Below are 25403 nucleotides of genomic sequence, written 5' to 3' on the forward strand. Positions count from 1 at the left end.
GGCTATTTTTTACAGAATGTTTTTGGTGGGATATACATAGGCATAGGTATATAACACTAACAAGGTATCTATTGTCTTAGTCCGTTTTCACATTATCCGATCCGATATCGGATGTTGGAAGGATTTAAATGGAAAAAATCCAAGATAGCGCCTGTAATGTATGGGGTATCAGTCCTACATCCGATATCGGATCGGATAATGTGAAAACGCATTTAGTCTCATTAATTATTACTTATGTCAGAGTTTCACTAATTATTTCCTTTTATTCATTTATTATCTCAGTTTAGGTTTATACGAGTACCAAACGAGTAGTATACGAGTAGAAAATATATTACCAAAACAATACAAACTATCATTAATTTATTATAAAAACGTAATCCAAAGTGCCACACCTGGCGGCCTAACTATCCGCGTTGTGTCCAAGACGAAGCCTGACCGTGGTGACCGACGAAGCTAGCAAGTCTCTCTACATGTTAGCTGAAATACTGTCAAACCATTCACTGTGATTACTCAGATTATTATAAGCAAAATGATCTTCGAATGAACTTTCTGGACAATTGAGATGCATGGGCGCAGTCGAAACCAGCTCGCCCCTTCAGCCGTGTCCCGTTGAAAATCGGAAAGATTCTTTTCCTTAGCACATTTAATGTTTACAAATTGGATTCGCCTTCTGTCACCTAAACTGGTAATTTTATGTATGAGGTCATTGGTCAATGGTCATACAATTATTAATTTATACAGTTATTAATTATGTATCTCTACTCGCATTGCTGCTGCGATTCTAAAATATTTAATATCCATATATTATGAATATTCAATAAATCATACAATGACATTTGTGATGTGACATGGATGTCAGATGTCAGATCTGTTGGCACAATGATTGCGTTTTGTTGAACGTATTTGAGCTCAACATATAGGTTTATTATCACTAAGTATATTATATTAATGAACAACGAAACGGATGTGACATTTTCCTAGTCCACCAACGTCATCTAGTCATTTTATTTGGCAATAATTAGACAACATGCGAACTAACTTAGCCAGCGAAGCGATCACAACTACGTCGAGGCCGACCAAAAAATATAATTTGTAAAAATTGTGTTTTGAGCCAATATTTTGATATTAAAATAAAGTTTTTTGATAGTTATTCATAGTATAATATAAAAACAAGTAAAAATATGTGTGAAAATATGTTTTTTCCACTCCCGGGTTACGAAACAACGCCATCTAGTTTTAAAGCAAAAACTAAGCTTTTTTCAGGGGTACGCTTTTTTGTATGGGCTATATCAGTCTAGTATTAAATGGTCCTTGGTTACTACCCACTGATAATTAAGGGTCCCCCCACATCTAGCGTCTCGCGAGCGTCGCGTCGGGCCAACTGTATGGAAAAAGACGTCGCGTCGACGCGACGTCGACGCGGCGTCAGGCTTTGCCCATATAGTTGGCCCGACGCGACGCTCGCGAGACGCTAGATGTGGAGGGACCCTAGGATAACTTAAGTTTAACTAAACATTTTGCCGAATATGCCGAATACCGAATATTTACCGAATATTCGGCCCATCCCTAATTTAAACTTAAATTAACAAATTGAAGCTTATTCATTCAGTAACAAATTTTCGACAGCGGCGTCCCAGGGTTTATACCAATAAAAATGAAGAATTTAAGAATTACTTTTGTCACATTTAAAATAGTGACAAGTTTACAAGACATTATTGTAAATGTTTACCGTTTAGATTTTATATTAGCAATATTAGACCGGACACAGCTTTATTTCACACTTTTTTATCTTAGTTTCAACGTAAGTTGCCTTATTTACTAAAATCACAACATCCTTTTTTTAAATTTTAGTATCATATTACAACCAATTTTTTAAATACGTATTAACGTACGTTTTGTACGTACTAACGATCCAATTGTATACGAAATAACATTTATTTTGCCAAAATTGTTACTTTACTATTTCACTGAAACCTAACCATGCTAACTTTGCAGTAAGAAGGCAAACAAAATTATCATTTCATTCACAGAGACGCTCGATTTAACTCGTATCTTATGAAACCGCGCGTCAACTTTAATGATCCGATATGGCTTTGTCTATATTTATCAAAATGTGTAAAGTGGATAGATGAACACTGGGTCAGAACACTATGTAATTGTAATGTTTAACATTGAACCTTAATTGAAAACTTGCATATTTCTAAACATTAACCGTATCTCACTTAATTTAAACATTGATTGACAGATTCCACACACATAATTCTTGAAGGTAAAACAAATTAACATGAATTTTTATTCCAAATAGCCATCACATTAATTTCAGTCATTTTCCAAACATTTTTAAAACACTACTACATTATAGAATTTAACCCTTTGAACGTTAAGCCCGTCCTCGTGAACCTAGTCCAATAAACGCAAATTGTTCCAGTTTTGGTCGCACTTTTGATATTTCTTTGACATCCTACTTCTACGCCTGTAGGCTTCCGTTGACATCTTTGGCGATCAAAGGGTTAACCTTTTACCGCATATGACATACTAGCTTTTGCCCGCGGCTTCGCTCGCGTTAGAAAGAGACAAAAGTAGCCTATGTCACTCTCCATCCCTTCAACTATCTCCACCTAAAAACGTCACGTCAATTCGTCGCTCCGTTTTGCCGTGAAAGACGGACAAACAAACACACACTTTCCCATTTATAATATTAGTATGGATAAAATATTTGTTCAATTCGAACGACAATAGTTGTCAGTAGACTTTATAACGGCCAAATATGGAACAATATGAGAATTTCTACTACACAGTTCTAATATTAAGACTAATTTATAAATGACTAAATGACAATGTCTTACATTATTGTACAATCACACAAAATACAGTTTTCTTACAGCTAGATTACATTAGGCGATAAATTCAGAGTCTTTAGACATCAGACATTTGGGCCAGCAGCTTGCTATTACAGCATGGCGTATAATAGCTATCATTATAGTACAGCTTGGTCGACGGTAGCGGAGCGGTGGTGGTCGAGACAAAACATGGAAAAAAATTGGATGTGACAGACGCACGAGTGATCCTATAAGGGTTCCGTTTATCCTTTTAGAGGTACGGAATCCTAAAAATATTTAAAAACCATACTTTTGATAGAACATTGTTTTTATTCGGAACAGAAATCGTGACATCGGTGGAATACTAAGTACTATTTTTGTAATGAAATAAAATTCTTGTTAATGCTTAATACTTCATACAATAATACTTAAAAAGTAAAATTTTGTCTCATTTCGTTAATTTTCAAATTTAATACCAAAAATATTCTCATTTGAGTGTTATTTACGAAAAACATTCAATTAACATCTCTAAAACTTTCATAGCACCCATTTTTTCTATAATTTAGTATATTTAAATGGCTTTAAATAGTTTTAATTTCTCGATTTTAGGCCATGAACCATCATAGTTACACATGTAAAAAGTAAATTAATATATTGTTTTGTCTCCAAAACCAGCCCGGACGAATTTACTTACGCACCTTACGATACGACGAAATCGGCATATCATGCGTCCAAAACACCTCGTAGTTGCCTAGCAACCGCGAGCATTGCTTGCACTTATCCTCCACCGTTTCTGGCCAAGCTGTACACAAACTCTAATCTTCCAACAAACTTACACCACCTAGATTATTATCAAGTAAAGACATCACTTGGGCAGCGAATATAGCTGTTTCAGATTTAGGGCTATTTAAACGGGAAGTTACTTCAAATTGGATCATATCGTCTAACCAGGCGCGGAGCTCTGTCATAGGTTTTACAAACTCACTTCGAAGTATAGACTGCGGTAATACTATGAGCACACTCGCTAGCATCGCCATGACGCATGACTGTATTTTTGGGTCCGGTGTGTAGCGGAGATATAGAATCATTTGGACGACATCCCAGCAGTAACTTGGACATTTCGGACAGTTCTTCGATGCTAGAACTATGTTCCCGATCACGGATAGATATTTGAATAGAAGTATATTGTCGATGTCCTGTTTTTGATTTTGATGGCTTAGGGATAGCTGTCTTATTCCAAATCCACCGACTAATGGATAGAAAAAACTGTCAGAGACTGCTGCAAATTGGTTCTTTTTAGCTTTAGCAAAAGGATGTGGTCGTTTTGAGTGGAAATACCTAGTTTTCTGTATAAGTCTGCGTCGTATAACTTCTTCTGGTGATATATTTTCTTCTTCTTGATTTACAGCATCAGGTTTAACCAATTTTGGTTCACTTTGAGGTCTGACATCAGCGATCCTATTGGCTGATTCAGAAAGTACATCTAGCATAAATATTTTAGTCGCAATAGAATATCTTCCAACATCAGTATGAATCTCTTTGCAAATATGCTCAGCGCAAATTTTAGGGTGACTGCAGAGTACAGCAACTGCTGTATTAAATTTGATGTTATCAAAATCGTCTACATGGAATTTCGCATCCAAATGTATGAAGAGATCTAGGAATTCTACGGCTAATTTTGGATCTTCATTTTTAAGCTGTTTAGTGATTAACTCTTCAGCGGATTCTACTGCTGTTTCGAATATTTCTGCATCTTTAGCTTCAGTTATGGGCTCTATTAAATCTCTGACATATGCTGGTCTATTCTTATCAGCTATTGCTATGTCATTTGACATATCATACGGCTGTAGATCGTCATCCGAGTCTAGATCCTCTGACAAAGTCTTACTTTTATCTAATGCATCAAGTTTGACAGAAATTATCGTTTTGACGATTTCTTTAGTTTGCTCCGGGCTTTTAACAGCACAGGTCATTATCGTATTATTATGGACTGATCTATGGCTTTCATCAATCACTTTCAAAGCAATCAGATCAAGAATCCCTTTCAAATCTATGGATTTCGGCTTGAAATCTTTAGGAATCTTTTTCTTACTATCTGTTATGCATTTATGCGTTAATTCTTTGAGCTGATTATATATTTCAACGCAATTTGGTCCCATTTCTTTATAATCAAAGCTTAGTTTTTCAGCTGCTTTATCACTATCGTCTATTTCTGCGAATAATTTTAGTATAATCTCAATAGTGGCCATGCCGATACATCTGAATTCTTGCGACATCACATCAAGATGTTTTGACATGCCTTTATAAAGGATTGTTTTTAATTCGTTTAACGACCAGTTTTCTTTGTTCTCCATATGTATGAGAACACAATATTTGATAGCAAGAATCAGTAACTGTGATGTGTACATATGTTGTGTTATGTTAGTTACATTTGAGTGTTTCACGTCAGACCAGACTCTACTTAATTTCAAAACTAATTCAGTCAAAACTTTGCTGTCTTTTGTAGTAGACAGATAATATATCAAGTTTTCTGGTATAGTTGTATCTTTGTAGTCTTTGGGTTGAATGAATAATGGTATTCTATATGTTAGTATTTCTTTCCAGTCTTTATTTTTATCGAAATTGTCTCCAAGGACATGCAAGATTGCTTGTTCCGACTTGTTATAGTCTATGGGTGATCTGTGTAGTAAAGTTAGTGAAATAAAATCTATAGCTTGTCTGTTTAGATGAAAGAACATTTTTTGTACGAGTTTTCGTCTAATAAACATAGTATCAGTTTCATTGGTCGACCAAGCGATAAGTGTGTCTATAAATTTGAATATGGCGTCTGAATTTCCGCTCATATTATAATTAATAATCACTTTCGAGACTAAAAATGACAAGTATGAAATATCATACTGTATGTTTTGTGCGTAACTGGACTCAGTCATGAAATCCATGGCTCTTATAATGTGAAAGATCAAATTGTAAGAATAGTTCTCATGCGAGAAATTCTTTGGCGTATTTTTCTCCAATTTATTAGCAATTCTTTCTGGTAATGTAACTAAAAGTTGAACATAGCTCTCCCATTCATTTTGCAGTTTATACTGCTCACTTTTATCATCAAATTTGACACTACTACAGTCAATAATAGCAGTCAAAACTGCATCACTTTTAACATAATCAGTCAAAATTGACGCCAAAGCGTTTAAAGTTACCTCGTTCATTTCATTTTTCAAAAATCCGCATAAAACTGCAAGTGTTTCTTGACTAACCTCAAAACTTTCTTCAACGGTGAACAATCTTGAGATTTCGTTCTTGAACAGCGGCCAGGATGATATTAAAACACGCACTACACTGCTTAAACACTGCACAAACACTTCCAGAACTTCATCGTTGAAGGTTTTCTCATCGATTCGGCTTAGCTTTTGCACTGTGATGGGTCCGGGGAGGATCTTGAGAAGATCTTCAAGGTACAAAGCCAGGTTTTTCGCTTGGCTGGCTGAGTTCACTCGCTCGAGTCCATGTAAAGCGTCTACTAGTGTTCGTAACTCTCTGCGGAGGTCGATTTTCTTTTTTTCATTGTCTGCAAATGGAAAAGACCTGAATATGCCCAAAACTGTATGTACACTAGTTACATTTATGTGACGTTTCATGCAGACTGGAGTCAAGTATGTTTTGAACGTATAAATTTATAAAATAATAATAGATGTATAAGTAAAGTCGCAAGCAGCAAGCAGGTTCTCACATCAAAGATTTTTTTGTTTAATTTTGGTACGAATTAAACCTAAATCAAATGTAACATTTAACACCAATAAAATTGTTTCAGTAAATAAATATTTTTGAGTCAGTAAATAAATATTATTGATTTTATTGTACTTTTGAGCGTCAGAAAGTAAACGAAATAGTTAAGGATGATCTTAAAAATAACATGAGTGCAAGATAGCAATTACAAAAAATTGCTTTTATGATTATGTAAAACTACATACGAATATATATTTTTTAAATTTTGATGGTGGATGAAAGCAAAATGGGACGAATTTAAGAAATTTGCAAAAAACGAATGAGAAAATGACGATACCGATTTAGCAAAATGGGACTTAAACGCGTACAATTACGTTTTGAAATGAACCACCAACGTTTTCAGGACAATCTTATCCCTGTGGTCTCGGAGATAACAACCTACTCCAAGACCACGGGGACAACGCCTTCGAAACGTCGGAGGTTAGTTTCAAACTACCAAGTCCCATTTCTCTAAATAAAAATAAGTTATGTACAGGTCAACCAAATCTTGCCATTAAAAAAGGCGCGAAATTCAAATTTTCGATGGGAATTATATTTTCAATCAATATTTAAGTGTTACGGCTCAGCCACGACATTGGTCTAAGCGCGACAGCGGTGAGCGGCGGCCATACATTGGAGCGAGACACAGCGATTGGACTTTTCATTCGCACGTATGGCTGCCGCTCACCGCTGTCGCGCTTAGACCAATGTCGTGGCTGAGCCGTTAGCCTGGGTCGTTGATGATTCTACCACAGAATATATAATAGTACAAGTACAGAAGGCCCACTGCTTTGATGTTCACGAAATGCCGCCTTTTTAAATGCCTACAAAATTCTAACAAAGAAACGAGCCGCACGTGCGCAGCGTCGGATGATAGGGTTGCCTATGGATTAAAACGAATTAATTCTCAGATAAAATGTTATACTATATTCAAGTTTTGGGTACTTTCTAGGTATACAATACAGTATTTTTATATTTTTGTTTAAGCCTTCAGCATCACAAGCCTTATTGAACATTTCCGTAGGACTTAATCAATAAGATCTGTGTAAGATTGTCCTATTTTATTCATGATGTCTATTTAACTATGCATTATTCCACACGTGGACATCGCATATGAACCTTAAAAAAACTCGCGATGTAAAGTAACAATAGAAAGTGCGAACGTGCGTTCCGTGAGAACGCGCTCCACCCCTGATTAGGCCGCGAACTCGCGGCCGCCGGCATGTACTTGTAGCGCGGCGATACAATCGCGGAGTGAGCCGCCCCTGATTCTACCAACAACAAGGTTTAAAAAGGCAAGCTATTTATAAAGCCAGCTGCCCAGTGAGCTCAACATTTTTCTAATGTGCCGCCTATTTTTTAATGTAGATATGGTTGACCGACTATAATAATATTGAAATCAGTGTACAACTCACCAGTCGGTGTGGGCTGTAGTGTGACTTCAGACAGCTGTGATGAGAGGGAGTCCAGGTCGGTAAAGCCTCCCATCGGGGTCATCGGAGGAGGGGCCAGGTCACTCAGCAGGTCTAGGTTCGATGCCGGGGCGGGTGCTGAAAAATGGAATTTTTTTTTTTAAATGTCAGTATGGGACAATAATTAAATAGAGTTGAGGTTGAAACGTAAGTCATTAACAATTTTATACAGATGTAGTGCAAAAAGGGTTTCCTTCGTCTTTGTCTTGCTCCGTTGCGTTTGTTTGTCTTGTTCGTATTTGTCTCTGTTTTCCGTTTATTACAATCAAGCATGTAATTAACACTTTCGCTACCAAGAACCCGACTGTCGGGCACACCGCTCGTAGAAGCGTAGCCGATTACATGGGTTTCCCCGTATGTAGCGAAAATGTCGTAGCGCCGCGTAGAGCCCGGTTTCGAAAGTGTTAAACCTACCAGGAACGCATGGATAACAAAAGGACTTAGATTTGTCTTGCTAGTTTAATCTCTTATCTCTGAAGGCTAGGCGCCTTTGACCAACTCTAAGGGAGAGCAATTTGTGCTTGCACGATATAGCGAGAGAGATGGTGCTGCCATCTATCATATATTTTGAATTTCCCCTTGACTTTCATCCACAAACGACCATTTGTTTCGTTTCCTAGGAAAAAGTTACACTTTATCGGTTTGATAGGTCGGTATAAAGATTAAAAGACACAAGCAAATCACATGATAAGCGATTTATTCTATTTTTATTACAAACTCTTAGACCCACTTGCACCAACCACTTAACTCAGGGTTAGTGGGCTGTCAACTGTCAAATTCCATATAAAATGATGGGTTCTATGAATAATGTTAACTCAATTTCTCTCTAGTCTATTATTTCATTTATTTCTATTATACATATAATATGGTTTTCTTTTCTTCCATTTCCTTCATGGCATTACTAACTACTGTCATCCGCTTCCCGCTTTTTCGCTAATCATTTTGTGTAAGTGTTGTCATGTGTTTGTCAGTGATAACAAATGTTTTGTTTAAGGTTTTCCCTCCACATCCTTCATCAAAAAATATAAATTAAAAAAAAAAAATACCGAACATTCTCCTCACGTGTGAAAGTCAACAATACGGTAACACCAAGCCAACACTGACATTGGCAAATTCACCCTGTGCAATTGGCAGGGAGTAAAAGCCAAAGCAGAAAGAAAAAAAAAACCCTCCATTTTCATTGGTGCAAGTGGCCCTTAGTAAGTAAAGAGTACTCACCAGCATTATTATTAACCGGTGTAGTAACATTTCCCACAAAGCTGTTGCTCATAGAAGATCCAAAATTATTACTAGCGGGCACCCCGAAGTTATTGCTAGCCGGAGCTCCAAAGTTATTACTAGCCGGAGCTCCAAAATTATTGCTAGCCGGAGCTCCAAAGTTATTGCTAGCCGGGGCTCCAAAGGCAGGTGTGAAGTTAGTGGGTGCTCCGGTGAAGGCGTTGCTGAAGTCAGCAAAGCCATCATTGGAGACAGGTTCGGGGGCCCCGAAGGCATTGGTGAAGTCTCCAAACTCGGTGGAGCTGGGTGCTGCCGGTTTTGGGTCTTCGGCTCTGGAATAGGCAAGTTGGTGGGATAAATTTAAGATTACTTTTAAAGTTTGACCAAGTGATAGTCACAGTACATTTACTGCCATGTTTTGACACATGACTAAAACTTTTAGATGGTTTATGACTTCTTTTTCTTTGTTTGTATATGAATAATAATACGTGGTTTGATCAAACTACAATTTTTTTTGTGCACCATAGCTGTCCATTTTACTGTAGATCTCTGACTGGTCTTCTCAACATGTCCATCCAGCGAAGATAGTGCTATATTTTAAATTTCTTATAATTTTTTCTTGGTTTTTATTTATCTTACCCGGGATATATCTTGATTTGTCGTGTTTGGGTGTGTGCCACCACATTTGAACCTTTCCCATCATTATCAAGGAACAATGGAGTTCCGGACCTTTGGGAGGCGTGCGCGGAGCCGAAGCCAACGCGTAGAGCCCCTTTTGACACTTTAATGAAATGTAAGGGGTACACCGAGCGGATGTTGCCCTTGCCCGTATCATGGGACTATTTGAGACTTAATAGAATCTAAAATGAACTGGGCTATTGGATGAAAGTGATGGACTAAATACTGGGCTATGACACCACATTTGAACCTTATTATTATTACTAATGTACGGCTAATAATTGGCTTATACTTTGAGATTTGAATAATAATATTACCTGGGATCAAAATCATCTTCAAGAAGTCCGCAACAGTTTTGAGAGACTTAAGTCTCTGTTGGTTCTGTTCTGTGGCACAGTATAATAAAGAGTACTATCGTACAGTATGGCCACTCCCGCTCCCCGCTGAAAGTGTCCCTCACCCCGTCTCGGTTACCTCAGTTACCGCATGTCAAAAACGCGACCAGTTGGCCTGTCATGTCTCACTTATACAAGCACGGTACGCGTTCACCTACACGAGCTTAGACTGTGTTTGGGAACGCGCCTCTTTCATACATTTGATCGCTAGTGTCCGAGGTGTGACTGAACTATAAAGAAAGTTTCTAAAGTTTTTTTTAAATTAATACCTGGGATCAAAGTCATCCTCGAGAAGTCCGCCCTGTGTCGCAGTTTCGCTGCCTGGAGCGGGCGCGGGACAGGTCTTGAACAAGTCGTCTAATAGTTGTTGCGACTGGGTGGTGGCTGCTACTGGAGCGGGCGCGGGCGCGGGCGCGGGGGCGGCAGCGGATTTGCCGTAGCTCGCGGCAGCGCCTGAAACGGAAATATCTTTAATTCAACCATTATGTTTATGTTTGTGGCGTTCTTAAACAAAACGTACCACATTTAAAACACAATTACTTTAAATTACGTTGAACAAAATTTACATGTCTATTTATACGAAAATTGTCAATGAGTCAAACTCTCTTCTCAGTCGTTCCCTCATGGCTGAGGATCGTGACCAACAGTGATTTCTCTCCACTTGACGCGGTCTAGTGCCATATGGACTGCCATCTGCATGGAACCACAAGCTTTCTTCACGGTCTCAGCCCACCTTAGCGGTATTCCACCCCTGGAGCGTCGGCCTTCGACTTTGCCGAGCATAATGTTCCTTTAAGAGTGTGCCGTTTAGAACGCATGATATGCCCGAAGAACTTGAGTATTCTCTTCTGACAAATAGTTGAGAGCCGCTTGGTGATATTCAGTTCTCGCAGTATTGACTCATTTGTTCTAAAAGCAGTCCATGGGATCCTGAGTATTCTTCTCCAGCACCACATCTCAAAAGCATCAATCTTTTTCCTATCTAGGGATTTTTAAACTCCAAGTTTCAACGCCAAACTACAGTCAAACTACAATAAGATAATTTATGATCATTTGGAAGACTACTTGTACATTTCGTCACTACTTTTAAAAAATCTCGTATCTCACGCTGTTCCTCGAAGTTAAAACGCAGTAAGTCTATATGCATTCCCAGGGTGTCCACTACTAAACCCAAAAAAAATTCCCTGACTTTTCCCTGACTTTCCATGACCATTTCAGAAAATTTCCCTGACTATTTTCATTCTACGATGACATTTGCTTAGGGTTGCAAAAAACATATTTTTCTGTCTTAAAAAAAAACCGAAAAAAAGCATTTTTTTTACAGTTCCGTTCCTCAAAAAGGAAAAACGGAACCCTTATAGGATCACTCGTGCATCTGTCTGTCCGTCTGTCACAGCCAATTTTTTTCTGGAATATGTTTGTTTTCTAAAGTACGAAATATTAAAATTTGCAAGGCAGTTCATACTTTTATACCCGGGGTTTATTTTCCTTTTTTTTTTTAAATACTACGTCGGTGGCAAACAAGCATACGGCCCGCCTGATGTAAAGCGGTCACCGTAACCTATGGACGCCTGCAACTCAAACAGTGTCACATGCGCGTTGCCACCCCATTAGAAACTTGTACATTCCCTTTTGCTGTGTTAAGTACACAGTAAAAAGGAGTGTACAAGTTCTAAGGAGGGTTCGGCTTGCCGACGACTCAAAGGACAATAGACGGAACAAGTTAGTTCCGTAAGTTATCCCGTCATCAGCACACCGCACCCTCGTTGAGCTCTGGCAGCTTATGTTAACTATTAAACTTTAATTTTTGGTCTTATAAGACTAACATTAACGAAATAAAATGTCTCGGAGCACTGGAGGCTTTGGTCATTTTTTCTTTGTATATGACATTTATTTAATGTTTAGAACATAATAGTAGTGTTACTACTTAAAATAACAAGTTAAAATATTTTCTATGAAAGTAATTTAATTTGTTCTTGGTATTTAATGAAATAAAATGTAGTTGGAATTATCGCCATTTACTTTTGGCTATACCAGTGCCGGCCCGTGCACTCTCAATGAGGCATATCAGGGTAAAGTGAGTTTGAGTTTCGGCGCCCTTGGATAGGCCAAGCAGAAAAAAGTCGCGAGCGCAGCGAGCGCGAAAATTTTTCCCCTTTTATACGGCCCTGGGGCTGATAGTAGTTTTTATGTACATACAACATACACATACATATATTATGTGCAAACAAAATGGGGTACCTAACCTATCAGAGCAGAGTCAGGAAAGCAGGCTTGAAATGAAAACGAGATTTCGAGCGTCTAGTGAGTGCGAAGTATTGACTAAGTAACAAAAATATATAACCTGTGTAGAAATAGTAAACGCGAGCGTAGCGAGCGCGAATTTTTTTCTCTGTTGTCAGCGTCGGGATGCCCATTTAGGTGTTTTGCCACTACATGCCTTTAGGTTTCCAAGTGCTTTAAAGTTCTCTAATCATCACGCTTATTATCCTCCTATGCTCCTTTGACTAATACAAAATTGCGCATCTATGTGACATTTTGGGCCATTGGCTTTTTAAGGAACTCCGCTTTGGATTGTCGGATCGGATAGATTAGATACTTAGGATTTGGACAGCGACATAACTTTGTCTTTGTCGTTTTCACGTCGCCCTAGCAAAAGCACCTTTCCAGTTAATCTGAATCACAATAACTGAATTCATACCCGACCCCCTCGCCATTTTGGAATATGTGGGTGGGGCACGCAATGTAAAAAAAACTGGATTTTGGGCCTGATAAATTAAGGTCAAGCATGAAGATATCCCTCATTAGCAATCACTGGGATGGACTACATTTATTTATCATAAAAAGTCTAAAGAGACAATTCTAAACTAAAATTCACAATTCTGCGGACTAAATTGACAAATGACTGACATATGAAATGTTACCAGGAACAGTGAAATAAAAATAGTGAAGGGTATATGTCGATAACAATATATCGACAAGTTGTAAACTACAAATAACAGACTAGTTTAAATCAAAAAAATACGAATGTTACTTTTAAATACAAGGTAAACATTTTGGTTTGTTCGGTTTTCGAGGTAGTGGATGGATAAAATGCGTTTTTACCCACTAGTTTTATAGCATAAAAAGGTATCCAAACCAGTAAGTAAAAAAAATATGTTGTCCGACAATGAGTAGTCTTTATTATAAAATATTATTCATTTCCAAGCTCCGTTATTTCGTCATCTTCATCATCATCATCATCATCAGTTACATTTATAATAAAACGATCCGAGACATTGTACACTAAATGGTCGAGTTGTAACATTTTGTCCTCGGTTTTTATTATGTGATTTACACAATCTTTTCGTCTTTCGGCTGTAACACAATAATTATTGTAATAATTCATTTGTAAAGATTCAATAAACTATCATAATAAATATATAAATTTCATTTACATTATTGCTGGTTTGAAATTAACATTTTATATCTAATTAGGAATCTACAGACCTTTCGATCTGTCGAAATCACAAAAAAAGTTGGTATATTGATTAAAATATCAAATTGCCAATTTGATTGTATCGTCTGGGTGCACCTTAAATCTACGGTGTAATAATAATTTTAATATCGATAAGAACGACACTGGCCAAACTGTGGCAACATTTGTTCACACTTACTTGTCAATTTGGTCCGTAGGATTATGGATTTTAGTTTAAGTTGCCTTAAAATTACTACCGGGCATCCATCTTTGGTGTCATGGATGTGGCCAACCCAAGAAATCATATAATTTTTTTCAATACTTTTTGATTTTTTTTCTTGGTGCCAAATTTTTCCCTGACCTCCGAATAATTTCCCTGACTTTCCCTGACTTTCCATGACCACTATGAGCTTCCCTGACTTTTCCCTGACTTTCCCTGACTTTCCAGAAAGTGGACACCCTGATTCCATACATACTTACTACAATTTTCTTTTCATTGACAGACGAAGATACAAGTTTTTTTAAAAGTAGTGACGATTTGTTGTTGTATTTGACTCCCCACTATCTGGACTGTTCAACTTTCGTATGAATATCGGTTTTTTAAAGAAACAACACTATTTTGTCTTTAGCTTCCGGTGTGTTTAGCCCGGCACTAATCATTTCCGGTAGCCATTACCTCACATTCTTTTCGCTCTCGATCTAACTTGCGAACGCGTCGCTGCATTAAAATTGCCATTTATTGCTAATTAAATAGTTAAAGTCACATTTTCCCAACAATTATCGTTAAATTAAGTTTAAACTCAGTGCTAGTCACATTATCAAAGTGGACAGGAAGAAAGCTCTGCTCCAAGAACAGTTCTGGGCTCGAGGAGACGGTAAGCCGGGCCCGCACGTGCGCCTTGCATACCAAGGCTGATGGTAAGCGAGCTGAAACCAACCCACTGGAACCTCATGCTAAAAGGTATGTGACATATGCACTGTTTTTTCCCCAGTAAGTGTTTGTTTAAATCTCTAAAATTTCGAGTTATCTTTGTCAATTTCGTCTTAAAGATATTTTATTAAATTACAGTCCGCTCAATTAGTTCATCATTAAACATTTGTTCCTTCGGCCGGATCCGTTGAAAAGTTACCTATTTTTAGTAAAATATCAAATTTGTCGTGTCGTAATATTTTTCTAATAAATTGGTGGGTAAAACTTTTAATTCTCGATTCGGTTAATGGCTGACCGGAAGTGTGACTTTTATAGTAGAATTTAGTTAGGTTGGTAGCAGTGTGACAGTTCGTTCAATCCGCTCATCTCGTTCGGTCTTAGTCTATGCTTTGGTGTATGGCAACAATTCGGTTGTCATCTCATCTGTCATTGTCAAAGTCAACAAGTTAATTTAATTGAGTAACGTAAACTGTTTATTTATATTTTCGTTCTCGTTTTTCGATAAATCAACAGTGATTATTACGTGAAAAATGTCGGACATTGATGTGAGCAATAGAGACGTTGACATGGATAGGGTTGAACGCAATTACGCGGTTATGCGGTTAGAGTTAATCTTTGATTGTATAGATTTAGAGGGTTATGTCGCGGCCGACTTAAACCCAATAGTTGAAGACTTTCATCGTGCCCAAAAGGCTATAATGAAGAAAACAAAGGATGTAAATACGGAGTTCTCGGTTACTGTCGATTTTGAACAAAAAGTAAAGTCAATCTTGACAAGGTTAAGGAAAGCTGAGCCTGTCATTACAAGCAAACATGAAACTGTTGACAAACAAGATAGTAGTGATAATAATTCAGCGAAGTTACCTAAAATTGTTGTGAAACCATTTGATGGCTCCTTGCACAATTGGTTGTCATTTAAGGAACTCTTTGATTCCTTAATTCATAAAAGGAATATTTCGAACATTGAAAAGCTGCATTATCTTATGACATCGTGTCAAGGTAAGGCTTTAGATTTGATTAAGAATTACCCAATTTCGGACAACAGTTACATGGATGCTTACAATGCTTTAAACAATTTTTACAATAGAAAACGGCAAATTGCCTTTGGGTACTATGAAAAGATTTTACTTTGTGAACAGGTGAAGACCAAGTCTTCAACTGAATTAGAAAAAGTTCATCGTGTTTTTAGAGAAACATTACAAGTGTTAGAAAGGTTCGACTTACCCGATAAAAACTTTATGTTATTTCATCTGTTGTGGGGAAAATTGGACAAGGCGACTCGGGAGGCCTTCCTCCTCGAGTTCAATTCCAATGAAATTCCAAAGTTTGAATTGCTACAAGAGTTTGTTGAAAAACAAGTCCGCGCTCTGGAAGTAACGGAGGTTAAGCCCGTAACAAGTGCCATTAAAGGTAAAGGCAAGGTAACACTAGTTGCCACACAACAAAATATATGTGTTTTCTGTACTGAACTGCATAACTTAGAAAATTGTAAAAAATTTAAAGTTTTAGACACTTCGGAGCGGTTCAAGGTGGTGAAAAACAAGGGCTTGTGTGTTTGTTGTTTCTCCAAAACTCATAAAGTTAAACAATGTCGATCGGATTGTCGGTGCAGTATATGCGGTTGTTCCCACAACACTTTGTTACACTTTGAAAAAAAGGAACCGGCTTCACCAGAGGCTGAACCAGCACCTCAGCCAACGGTGAGCGGTTTAAATAGCAAAGTGACTTTGACGTCGGTCCAAAGTAATGGATTAGTTTTATTTGCTACTGCTCGGGTAGCTGTTCGGGATAGTTCAGGTAATTATCAAATAGCTCGTGCTCTTTTGGACGGTGCTAGTGGTGTCAATTTTATTTCCCATGACTGTGCTCAAAGATTAGGTTTACAGGTAGATGATACTAGCGAGCCAATTACTGGAATTGGACTATCTGAAGTTGCACCTAAGGGTATGTTATCATGCTCTGTTAAACCTATTGGATCAGAAATGGTTAATTTTGACTTCCAAGCGTCAGTGCTTCCAGTTATCTGTCCGGAGCAACCATACTATAGAGTCAATACATCGGAATGGCATCACATTCAAGGTCTACCTCTCGCTGACCCTGACTTTGCGAAGCCGGGCCCAATAGATTTACTCTTAAATGCAGAGATCTTTGCATCTTCCATTTTAAGTGGTAAGAAGGAGGGCCGGAAGGGGCAGTCAAAGGCTTTGGAGACTGTTTTCGGATGGGTTCTGATGGGTGACTGTTATGCCTCTCGTACACAATCTTTCACTAATTGTCGGAAAGATTGTTTTTTCGTGTCGAATGCTTCACAATCAAACTTGTCGCTGTCGTTGGATGATTCTCTTAAAAGGTTCTGGGAACTAGAAAATATTTGTGGTCCGAGTAAACCTATCTTGTCGAAAGAGGATCAACTATGTGAAGATAACTTCCGTGCAAATTATTGTCGCACGAGTGAAGGCCGGTTCGAGGTACCTCTACCTTTCGTCGATCCTTCGAACAAGCCTACCTTTTCGCACACTCGTGAAATTGCAATGCGGAGATTTTTTTCGTTGGAACGCAAGCTTACAAAGCATGCGGATTTTCGTAAAGCTTATGCCTCCTTTATGGAAGAGTATGAGGTCAGTGGTCATATGGAGCAGGTTGCGCCGCCTGTCTCTAGTGTCGGGAATTTTAATTACATCCCACATCATGGTATTTTGCGCCCCGAATCTGTCAGTACACCTCTGAGAGCCGTTTTTGACGCAAGTTGTCGTGACAGCAATGGGATTTCGCTTAATGATACACTACTAGCTGGACCTAAGTTACAAACTAATATTTTTGATGTCCTTACTAGGTTTCGATGGCATAAAATAGTCTTTACGGGTGACATAAAGGCCATGTATCGTCAAATCCTCGTGCCAAACGAGGACGCTGAGTATCAGCGGATATTGTGGCGACCTTCGACTGACGGCCCAGTTAAAGACTATCGTTTGCGGACGGTAACTTATGGTGTGAAATCGGCTCCGTATCAAGCTTTGCGCACAATAGCACAGATAGCGGAGGAGACTGCTGACTCCTATCCTGAAGGGTCACAAGTGCTTGGGAGAGACATTTATGTTGATGATGTCGTGACAGGCGCTGACTCTATTGAGCAAGCTTTAAAAATTAGATCAGATTTATCTGAAATTTTGTCGTCGGGTGGGTTCCATTTGAGAAAATGGACCTCCAACCATAAAGGTTTTATCGTTGACCTTCCATCTTCTGAGTTGTATTCGAGTGATTTTAAACATTTTGATGAACTTTCGGATTTGTCCCTTAAAATATTGGGATTGTTATGGCGTCCACAAACAGATTCGTTCCAATTTGAGGTTGCAACACCACGTGATCAGAAATGTACTAAACGTACTATTTTATCGAATATAGCGCGCATATATGACCCGCTAGGATTCTTATTTCCTGTCACGTTTCACGCTAAATATTTAATGCAGGTCTTGTGGTCATCTGGGGTGCAATGGGACGATGATGTTCCAGAAGCAATCACATCAGAATGGATGAAATTTACCGATCAACTTCCGTCGTTGAAATCTGTCGTTATTCCCCGTCGCATCATCCATTCGTTTGTTTCATTACAATTGCATGGATTTTGTGATGCGTCGGAGCGTGGTTACGCTGCTGTCGTCTTCTGTCGTGTCGATGACACACAAGGCTCTACTTTTGTAGAGCTTTGCTGTGCCAAAAGTAAGGTTGCGCCTCTGCGTAAATTATCAATTCCTCGATTGGAACTGCAGGCTGCCGTGTTGTTGGCAGACCTGATGCAGTCAACACAAGAGGCATTAAAACCTCTCTATGTTGTTCAGGAAATATTTGCATGGTCAGACTCGACCGTAACGTTAGCTTGGATCAAGTCGTGCCCTTCACGCTGGAAAACATTTGTTGCAAATCGTGTGAGCCATATCCAGGATCTTGTTGCTCCTGATCGCTGGCGTCACGTCAGTACACACCACAATCCTGCTGATGCAGGATCCAGGGGGTTACTGCCTGAAGATTTGGTAGAGTGTGATATTTGGTGGAAGGGTCCGTCGTGGTTGGTAAAGGAAGAGAAGGATTGGCCTTGCTCACCTTTGCACGATCCAAGCAATGACTGTATTGTAGAGGAACAACGTATTTGTAGCTTACTCGTGACGGCCGATCCTAACTTAATTGATGAAGTCCTTAGCAGGTTCTCCTCGCTTTTCACATTAAAGCGTGTGTTAGCCTACTGTTTCCGTTTTTTACGGTCAGCTAAGGATGGAAAAGTTGTCGGATCTCTACAGTCAGCTGAAACCACTGCAGCTCTCATGTTTTTAGTAAAACATGTGCAGCTCACTTCTTTCAGTGTAGAGATCAATCAATTAAGGGAGGATCGTTTGAACGCATTGCCAAAGGGTTTGCGCAAGCTTTCATTATTCATTGACAGTCAGGGTATTGTCAGGGTGGGCGGTCGCTTGGCAAATTCTCCTATTAAATTTTCTGTCAAACATCCCATTTTATTGCCTCGCTCCCACCGACTCACTATTTTAATAATTGACGAATATCATAAAAGATTTTTACATCCAGGTGCCCAAACTTTACAAAATTTACTTGCGCAAACGTTTTGGATTTTGTCGCCAAAGCGAGCAATTCAGGCAGTGATTGGAGGCTGCGTGAAATGCTTTCGTGCCAATCCCTCTGCGGCATCTCCGCCGCTTATGGGAAATTTGCCTACTTTTCGCGTCTCGCAAATTAAACCTTTTTCGAGTGTCGCCATTGATTATGGAGGACCATTTGATATCGCTTTCGGTCGTGGCCGTGGTGCGAAAACGTACAAAGGTTACATCTGTGTTTTTGTATGTACTAGTACCAAAGCCATTCACATAGAGCTTGCTTCAGAGTTGTCGACAGAAGCTTTCCTCTGTGTTCTTAAACGGTTTGTCGCTCGTCGTGGTCGATGCAGTAACATTGTCTCTGACCAGGGTAGGAATTTTGAGGGCGCTAGTAACTATCTTGGTTCACTCATGAAAGGTGCTGCTGATGCCCAAGAAATTAAATTCTCGTTTAACCCTCCGGGTACGCCTCATTTTAACGGATTAGCTGAAGCCGGGATACGCTCGGTTAAGACTCACCTCGCACGGGTTGTAGGTAATCAAAGGTTAACCTTCGAGGAATTTTATACAATTCTGACTCAGATTGAGTCTATGCTCAACTCTCGTCCATTGACACCTCTTAGCTCGGATCCTAGTGATCTCTCAGCCTTAACTCCAGGCCATTTTTTAACTCTGGAACCGTTGTCGATTGTCCCAGAGGAAAATCTTGTAGATAAAAAAGTAAGTGTCTGTAATCGTTGGAAAATGATACAGAAAATGCATCAAGACTTCTGGCGTAGATGGCACGCTGAGTACGTCCATACTCTACAACAGAGGACTAAATGGAATAAAGTAAATACAAACATTGTCGTGGGTTCCTTGGTCTTGTTGATTAACGAACAGACAAGCCCTTTAAAATGGCCTCTTGGGCGCATCGTTGCTCTACATCCCGGAGTTGACGGTGTCTGTAGAGTGGTCACAATTCAAACTGCTACTGGTCAGTACAGAAGACCAGTTGTGAAGCTGTGTCCTTTACCACTTTCAAATTAACTTTCGTCGTTCTAGTATTATCACTTAGTTTAACATTATAGTTTTTAAGTAGTTTGTCGAACTCTAGCACTATTTGTAGAGTAAATATTGCATATTTAGGGCCTGGCCACATGGGCGCGTTGCGGTGACGCACCGCAAAAATTCTGCGTTGCGTTGCCGCGCCGCCAGTTTTTGCGGCAGGAAATCTGCGGCGCGGTACCGCGACGCAAGAACTCGCGGTGCGTCGACGCACCGCAAAAACTCGCGGCGCGGCACCGCAACGCAGAATTTTTGCGGCGCGTCGCCGCGCCGCCAAAACTGGCGGTGCGTCGCCGCGCCTCGATAACTATACACAGTGCAGAACTTCACGATCAGTCTTTATCCAGAGTCCAGACATGGATCCCATTACGCGCATTCTGCTCTTGCTCGTATTACGGAGGCGCTTAAAAAAAAGGAGACGAAAAGAAGATGCTGGGTCAACCCATATATATACATATATATATAAAATGAATAATGACGGAACTCATTTTGAAAGGAAATATGTGGCATTAAAGACAAGTGAAGTGAAGTTCAAAGAATATTTCAGAATGACAGTAGCAAGTTTCGAAGAACTGGTCTTTAAAATCTCACCTCGAATAAAAAAAAACAATATATATTTAGAAAACCTGTCGGAACTCTGGAGATGCTGGGATTAACTAAATATGCCGAATACCGAATATTTACCGAATATTCGGCCCATCTCTAATGTGAACGAAGGACGAAAGGACAGCCTTATAGACAGCAGGCAGGCAATTATGGTCGCGCGATAAATGATAAAAATATCAGGCCGTCCCTATCGCACTATTTGTAAGTGCGATAGGGACGGCCCGATGTTTTATCATTTATCGCGCGACCATGATTGCCCTGCAGCTTCTTATTGCTATCGGTGTCGAGTACTTATCTAATTTAGGTATCTATTTTAAATATGACGGTGTAATTGTGTGCAGTACAGTACCTACAAAAAAAATCGTACAGAAATTAAAAATAATTACAGTACGCTGAACCAAAATAATATATTACTTACAATACTATATATCATATCATTTTCCTCAGAGCATTTTTCCTGTCTTTGTGTATACTACCTACGGTTGGCAACCCTACACCGCTCAATGTGGCATTTGCACGATACGGCAACGTGCCGCGGCGGCCGGCCGTGTCGCAGTTGTTAGCTAAGCTACCCTTGTGTGCGCGCGTGATTCGCTGGTTGTTCTTTTAGGTATTTAAGTACTTTTAGGTGTTTAAGTACTTTTAGGTATTTAAGACGCTACAGGAGCGAAAATGGAAAGGAAAGGTGTTATTAACTAGATTTATCGAAAAAAATTGTCCATTCAGAACAACTCAGTTAAAAGATATTGCGAAAAAAATCTTTAAAATCGAGGTTCCGCTCTCGACTGTTTCCTCCTTCAAAACTTAATGAATCGTGTGCGTTTTCACATTATCCGATCCGATATCGGATGTAGGACCGATATCCCATACATTACAGGCGCCATCTTGTATTTTTTCCATTGAAATCCTTACGACATCCGATATCGGATCGGATAATGTGTAAACGGCCTAACGGAATTTAAATTAAGAGGGGGTCGTACGAAATCCTCGAAAAGTGCATTCGGCGTTTAACAAATGCTGCTCACATTTCTAAATTAAATGAAATAAAATAAATGGAGTTATTATCTTAAAGAGTGTGTCTACAACTTTTGACTATTCAGAATCTCTAATTATTAAAGGTATAATAAATAAACCCACGCAAAGTTGACCTAAAATGAGAAAAACGTATGTCGCCGTTTAGTAAACTTTGTTAAAAAAATTCAATACTTTAGTTATAACATTAAGTGATTCTAAAAGCCAGATAAATGGACTAGAAGTTTTGAGGTTTTTTATATTTTTCCTCTCAAAGGCAACAAAGAAATTTTACCTTAAATTTAAACTATCGTAAAATTTCCATACATTCGCCATTGCTGTCAGAATTCTCCTTTCGATTAGATGCCGTGAGCGGCTCATCGGAGGCAGACGTGTCGCCGGTCGCTCCGCGTTGACAATTAAATTTGACAAATATTTTGACAGAAAATAGTGTACGTACACGAAAAACCATACCAGTGTAAAACTGTGCTCAAAATAAATAGGGTAAATCAAATATGTCAGGTGGAGATCCAATCTCATTTAAAATTTAAAGGTGCATGGCTTGTGCATAAAAAATAAATAAAAATATATCACATTATTAAAGAAAATAACGAACACAACCGAATGAGTATAAATGATTTCATTCTAGTTCGGTTAAATTTAAAAAAGTTTCATGTTTTGTTTTACTCATTGGAATACATTTTCATTACGCTGGTATTAACAGTACGTCATTTTAAAAATATATATGACAGTACGTCAAATTTTGTCAACCAAACTTCACAGGTTGTATGTAAACAATTACAATTTAATTTATTCATACATATTCAGATACGTATTAATCGATTCTTACTTAGAATAGAAAAAAGGGGAATGCGAGCGGGTATAGGTATAGTGCTTCTGGTTCAAATTTAATTGTGTATATAAAAAAATGACTCAATTTCATTAAAGATTTACTCTGTGCATACCGCGAACACGTAACCGTAAGTTGAAAACAATAATAATTATAAATCACCTAAATACATCGTTGTTTACAAAGCGCTTGTTTTGAATGGCACTTCTCCACTCAACTAGACCAAATATTCATGGAACACCAGCTGGTGACCAGCATAAATGACTATGAACAGCCGTGCAAAAATATCTGATTTTCTATAGTGGGCCATAAGTATATGACGACATGATCCCGGCAAAAATTTGTGATGCTCCGTGACCGGCAAAAACATCGTCTCTCTTTCTAGCGTCTCGCGAGCGTATAGCGTCGGGCCAACTGTATGGAAAAAGACGCCGCGTCAGCGCGGCTTAGCCATACAGTTGGCCCGACGCTACGATCGCAAGACGGTAGATGTGGGAGGGATCCGCATACATATCTGATCGGGTCGCTTAAAAATATTTGATTCTTTATAAAAACCTAAATTACACTTTCACCTGCATAAATATCTATCCATTGTTAAAGCAAATATATATCTTACGGGCTAGAAATCATTAATATGTAATTAAAGTGCAATAATAAACCCTACCTGGTTGCCTTACAGCCGTAAATTGTATGAGGTGATTTGACAGTTCACGAAAACGGTATAGACTTGTGTCATTGGATATGTCTGTCTCATCTGTTCTTAAATTATGACAAGTAAACTTATTGCAAATCTAGTATCAGAAGCCTTTATAGGTACAAGCTTTTATTCAACTTGCCTTGTTAGTAGGTATGTTAGTTTGAGTCAAAACGTAGAAGCTAAATTTGACCCACTTTCCGGTTTCCAATTGAGCTGAAATTTTGCACACATATGTAAATCAAGTGACAATGCAATATTATGGTATCATGGATCTAATCTGATGATGGAGCAGAAAGGTGATCATAGGAACTCTGTTATGAAACGTCGTATCCCCATTGAGTCACGAGTTTTTAAAAATGTCTCGGAGAGCAATAAATATTTTTTCTCAAACATGGTATGAAATATTGATGTTATGTGCCTTATAATTGGCAGCGAAGTATGACGTTGCAGGTGCGGCTAAGACGATTGATAGATAATGGAATTTCATACAAACCTTGCAGGCCAAGGCCGGCAAAGTCTTCTTTTTTAATTTCCAAACACAGATAATTGTGACATAACATCCAGGTATTTAGCCAATTAAAAAAAAAAATGGTTTATATAAGGGGCTTTATAGACGTGCCGACTGCAACTGGTACAGGCCCTAGACAATATTTGATTTTGGGTGCGTTTTCATACAAAAAAAATTTTTTTCGTCTTTTTTTTTAATTTTTTTTTGAATTTTTTGTTTTTTTATATGCGTATACGGGGTGTTAAAGGGGAACGAAAATTCGATTATTTTTGCGCTACGACGCACCGTTTAGGAGATACAGCAGACTCTATTTATTTCATACCATGTTTGAGAAAAGCACTATACATACCTCGGCGGGAAATGGGGTTTGTCCCGCCTCAAGATTTGTCCCGGCCTCTGTAGTAATGTACTATTTTTGCAAAAAAAACTTATTATAAATTGGGAGGTGTAATTTTTTATTATCTCTTACATAGCATTAAGAAGAAAAATCGACCAAGAGCGCGTCAGTGTAGGGTTCCGTAGTTTCCGACATTTTCCATAATGACAATTTAATAAATACCGTAATTTGGGGTGAAAAGGGTTCCGGGGTATATAATGTTATTATAATAATATTTCTTGACATATTCCTTCTATTTTCCGCAATCAAAGTAGGAAAATAATATATTATGTTTTTTTTATTATTATTATTATTGGTATTTAGGACAACAGCCGTAAATATTCAACTTACATAGGTATTTTTACATAGTCTTAGGCCAATAACAGTTATCTGTTGAGTGAAAAGTATTATACACAATATGTTACTAAAAAAAAATGTGTTACATATTTAAAATTACAGTGAAAATGTGCAAGCCACACATTTTTATTTACAGTTTCATGTCTGTCAAAGTTGACGTTCAAATTTATTGGATTTTTACTCATTTTAATCGTTCATTATCCTTTTGAATGTGTATACACTTCTAAAGTTTATGTATGACAGAAAATCATAAGATATATTTTCATTTTTATAATGGTTTTCATGAAGAAAGCGATGCAACTGTGTTGGGGAATTTTTACGGGATGAATAAATATCCGCGGCCTGAGGGGTGACTGGGATCAGGAATGGGGGGAATCGGGTCGCAAAGGGGGTGAATAGGTTTACGAAGGGGCTGATTAGGGTCGGAAGAGGGGTGAATTGGGATGTGTGGTCAATGCTTGTCACATTGTATAAAATATATATAACTTACCTAAAGTGGTATTTTTATGAATGACCTCTCTGTATATGGACGCAATTTATACGTCAATGTATTGCTTCGTAGTTAGACTAGATACAAGAAATTAACACTTAGAAATGTTAATCACACTTCTGTCTACC

At 38.5% G+C, this 25403-nt stretch overlaps 1 protein-coding gene across 2 annotated transcripts in view; it reads right to left on the minus strand.

Annotated features, from left to right (window-relative positions):
- The window catches only part of LOC125238435 (clathrin interactor 1), a 59609-nt gene that overhangs the window by 5372 nt on the left and 28834 nt on the right, over positions 1-25403 (minus strand). The window contains exons 8-11 of one of the 2 annotated variants that reach the window (XM_048145779.1): positions 10614-10797; positions 9272-9603; positions 7997-8131; positions 1524-6384 (exon numbers count right to left, since the gene is read on the minus strand). In XM_048145779.1, coding sequence (XP_048001736.1) covers positions 3635-6384; positions 7997-8131; positions 9272-9603; positions 10614-10797 — 3401 coding nt within the window. In that variant the 3' untranslated portion in view covers positions 1524-3634. Of the gene's footprint in view, positions 1-1523; positions 6385-7996; positions 8132-9271; positions 9604-10613; positions 10798-25403 lie in introns of those variants that run through there. The other variant, XM_048145780.1, reaches the window with a different exon arrangement.

The sequence above is a fragment of the Leguminivora glycinivorella genome, chromosome 23, assembly GCF_023078275.1.
Source record: "Leguminivora glycinivorella isolate SPB_JAAS2020 chromosome 23, LegGlyc_1.1, whole genome shotgun sequence".
In the NCBI taxonomy this organism is placed as follows: Eukaryota; Metazoa; Arthropoda; class Insecta; order Lepidoptera; family Tortricidae; genus Leguminivora; species Leguminivora glycinivorella.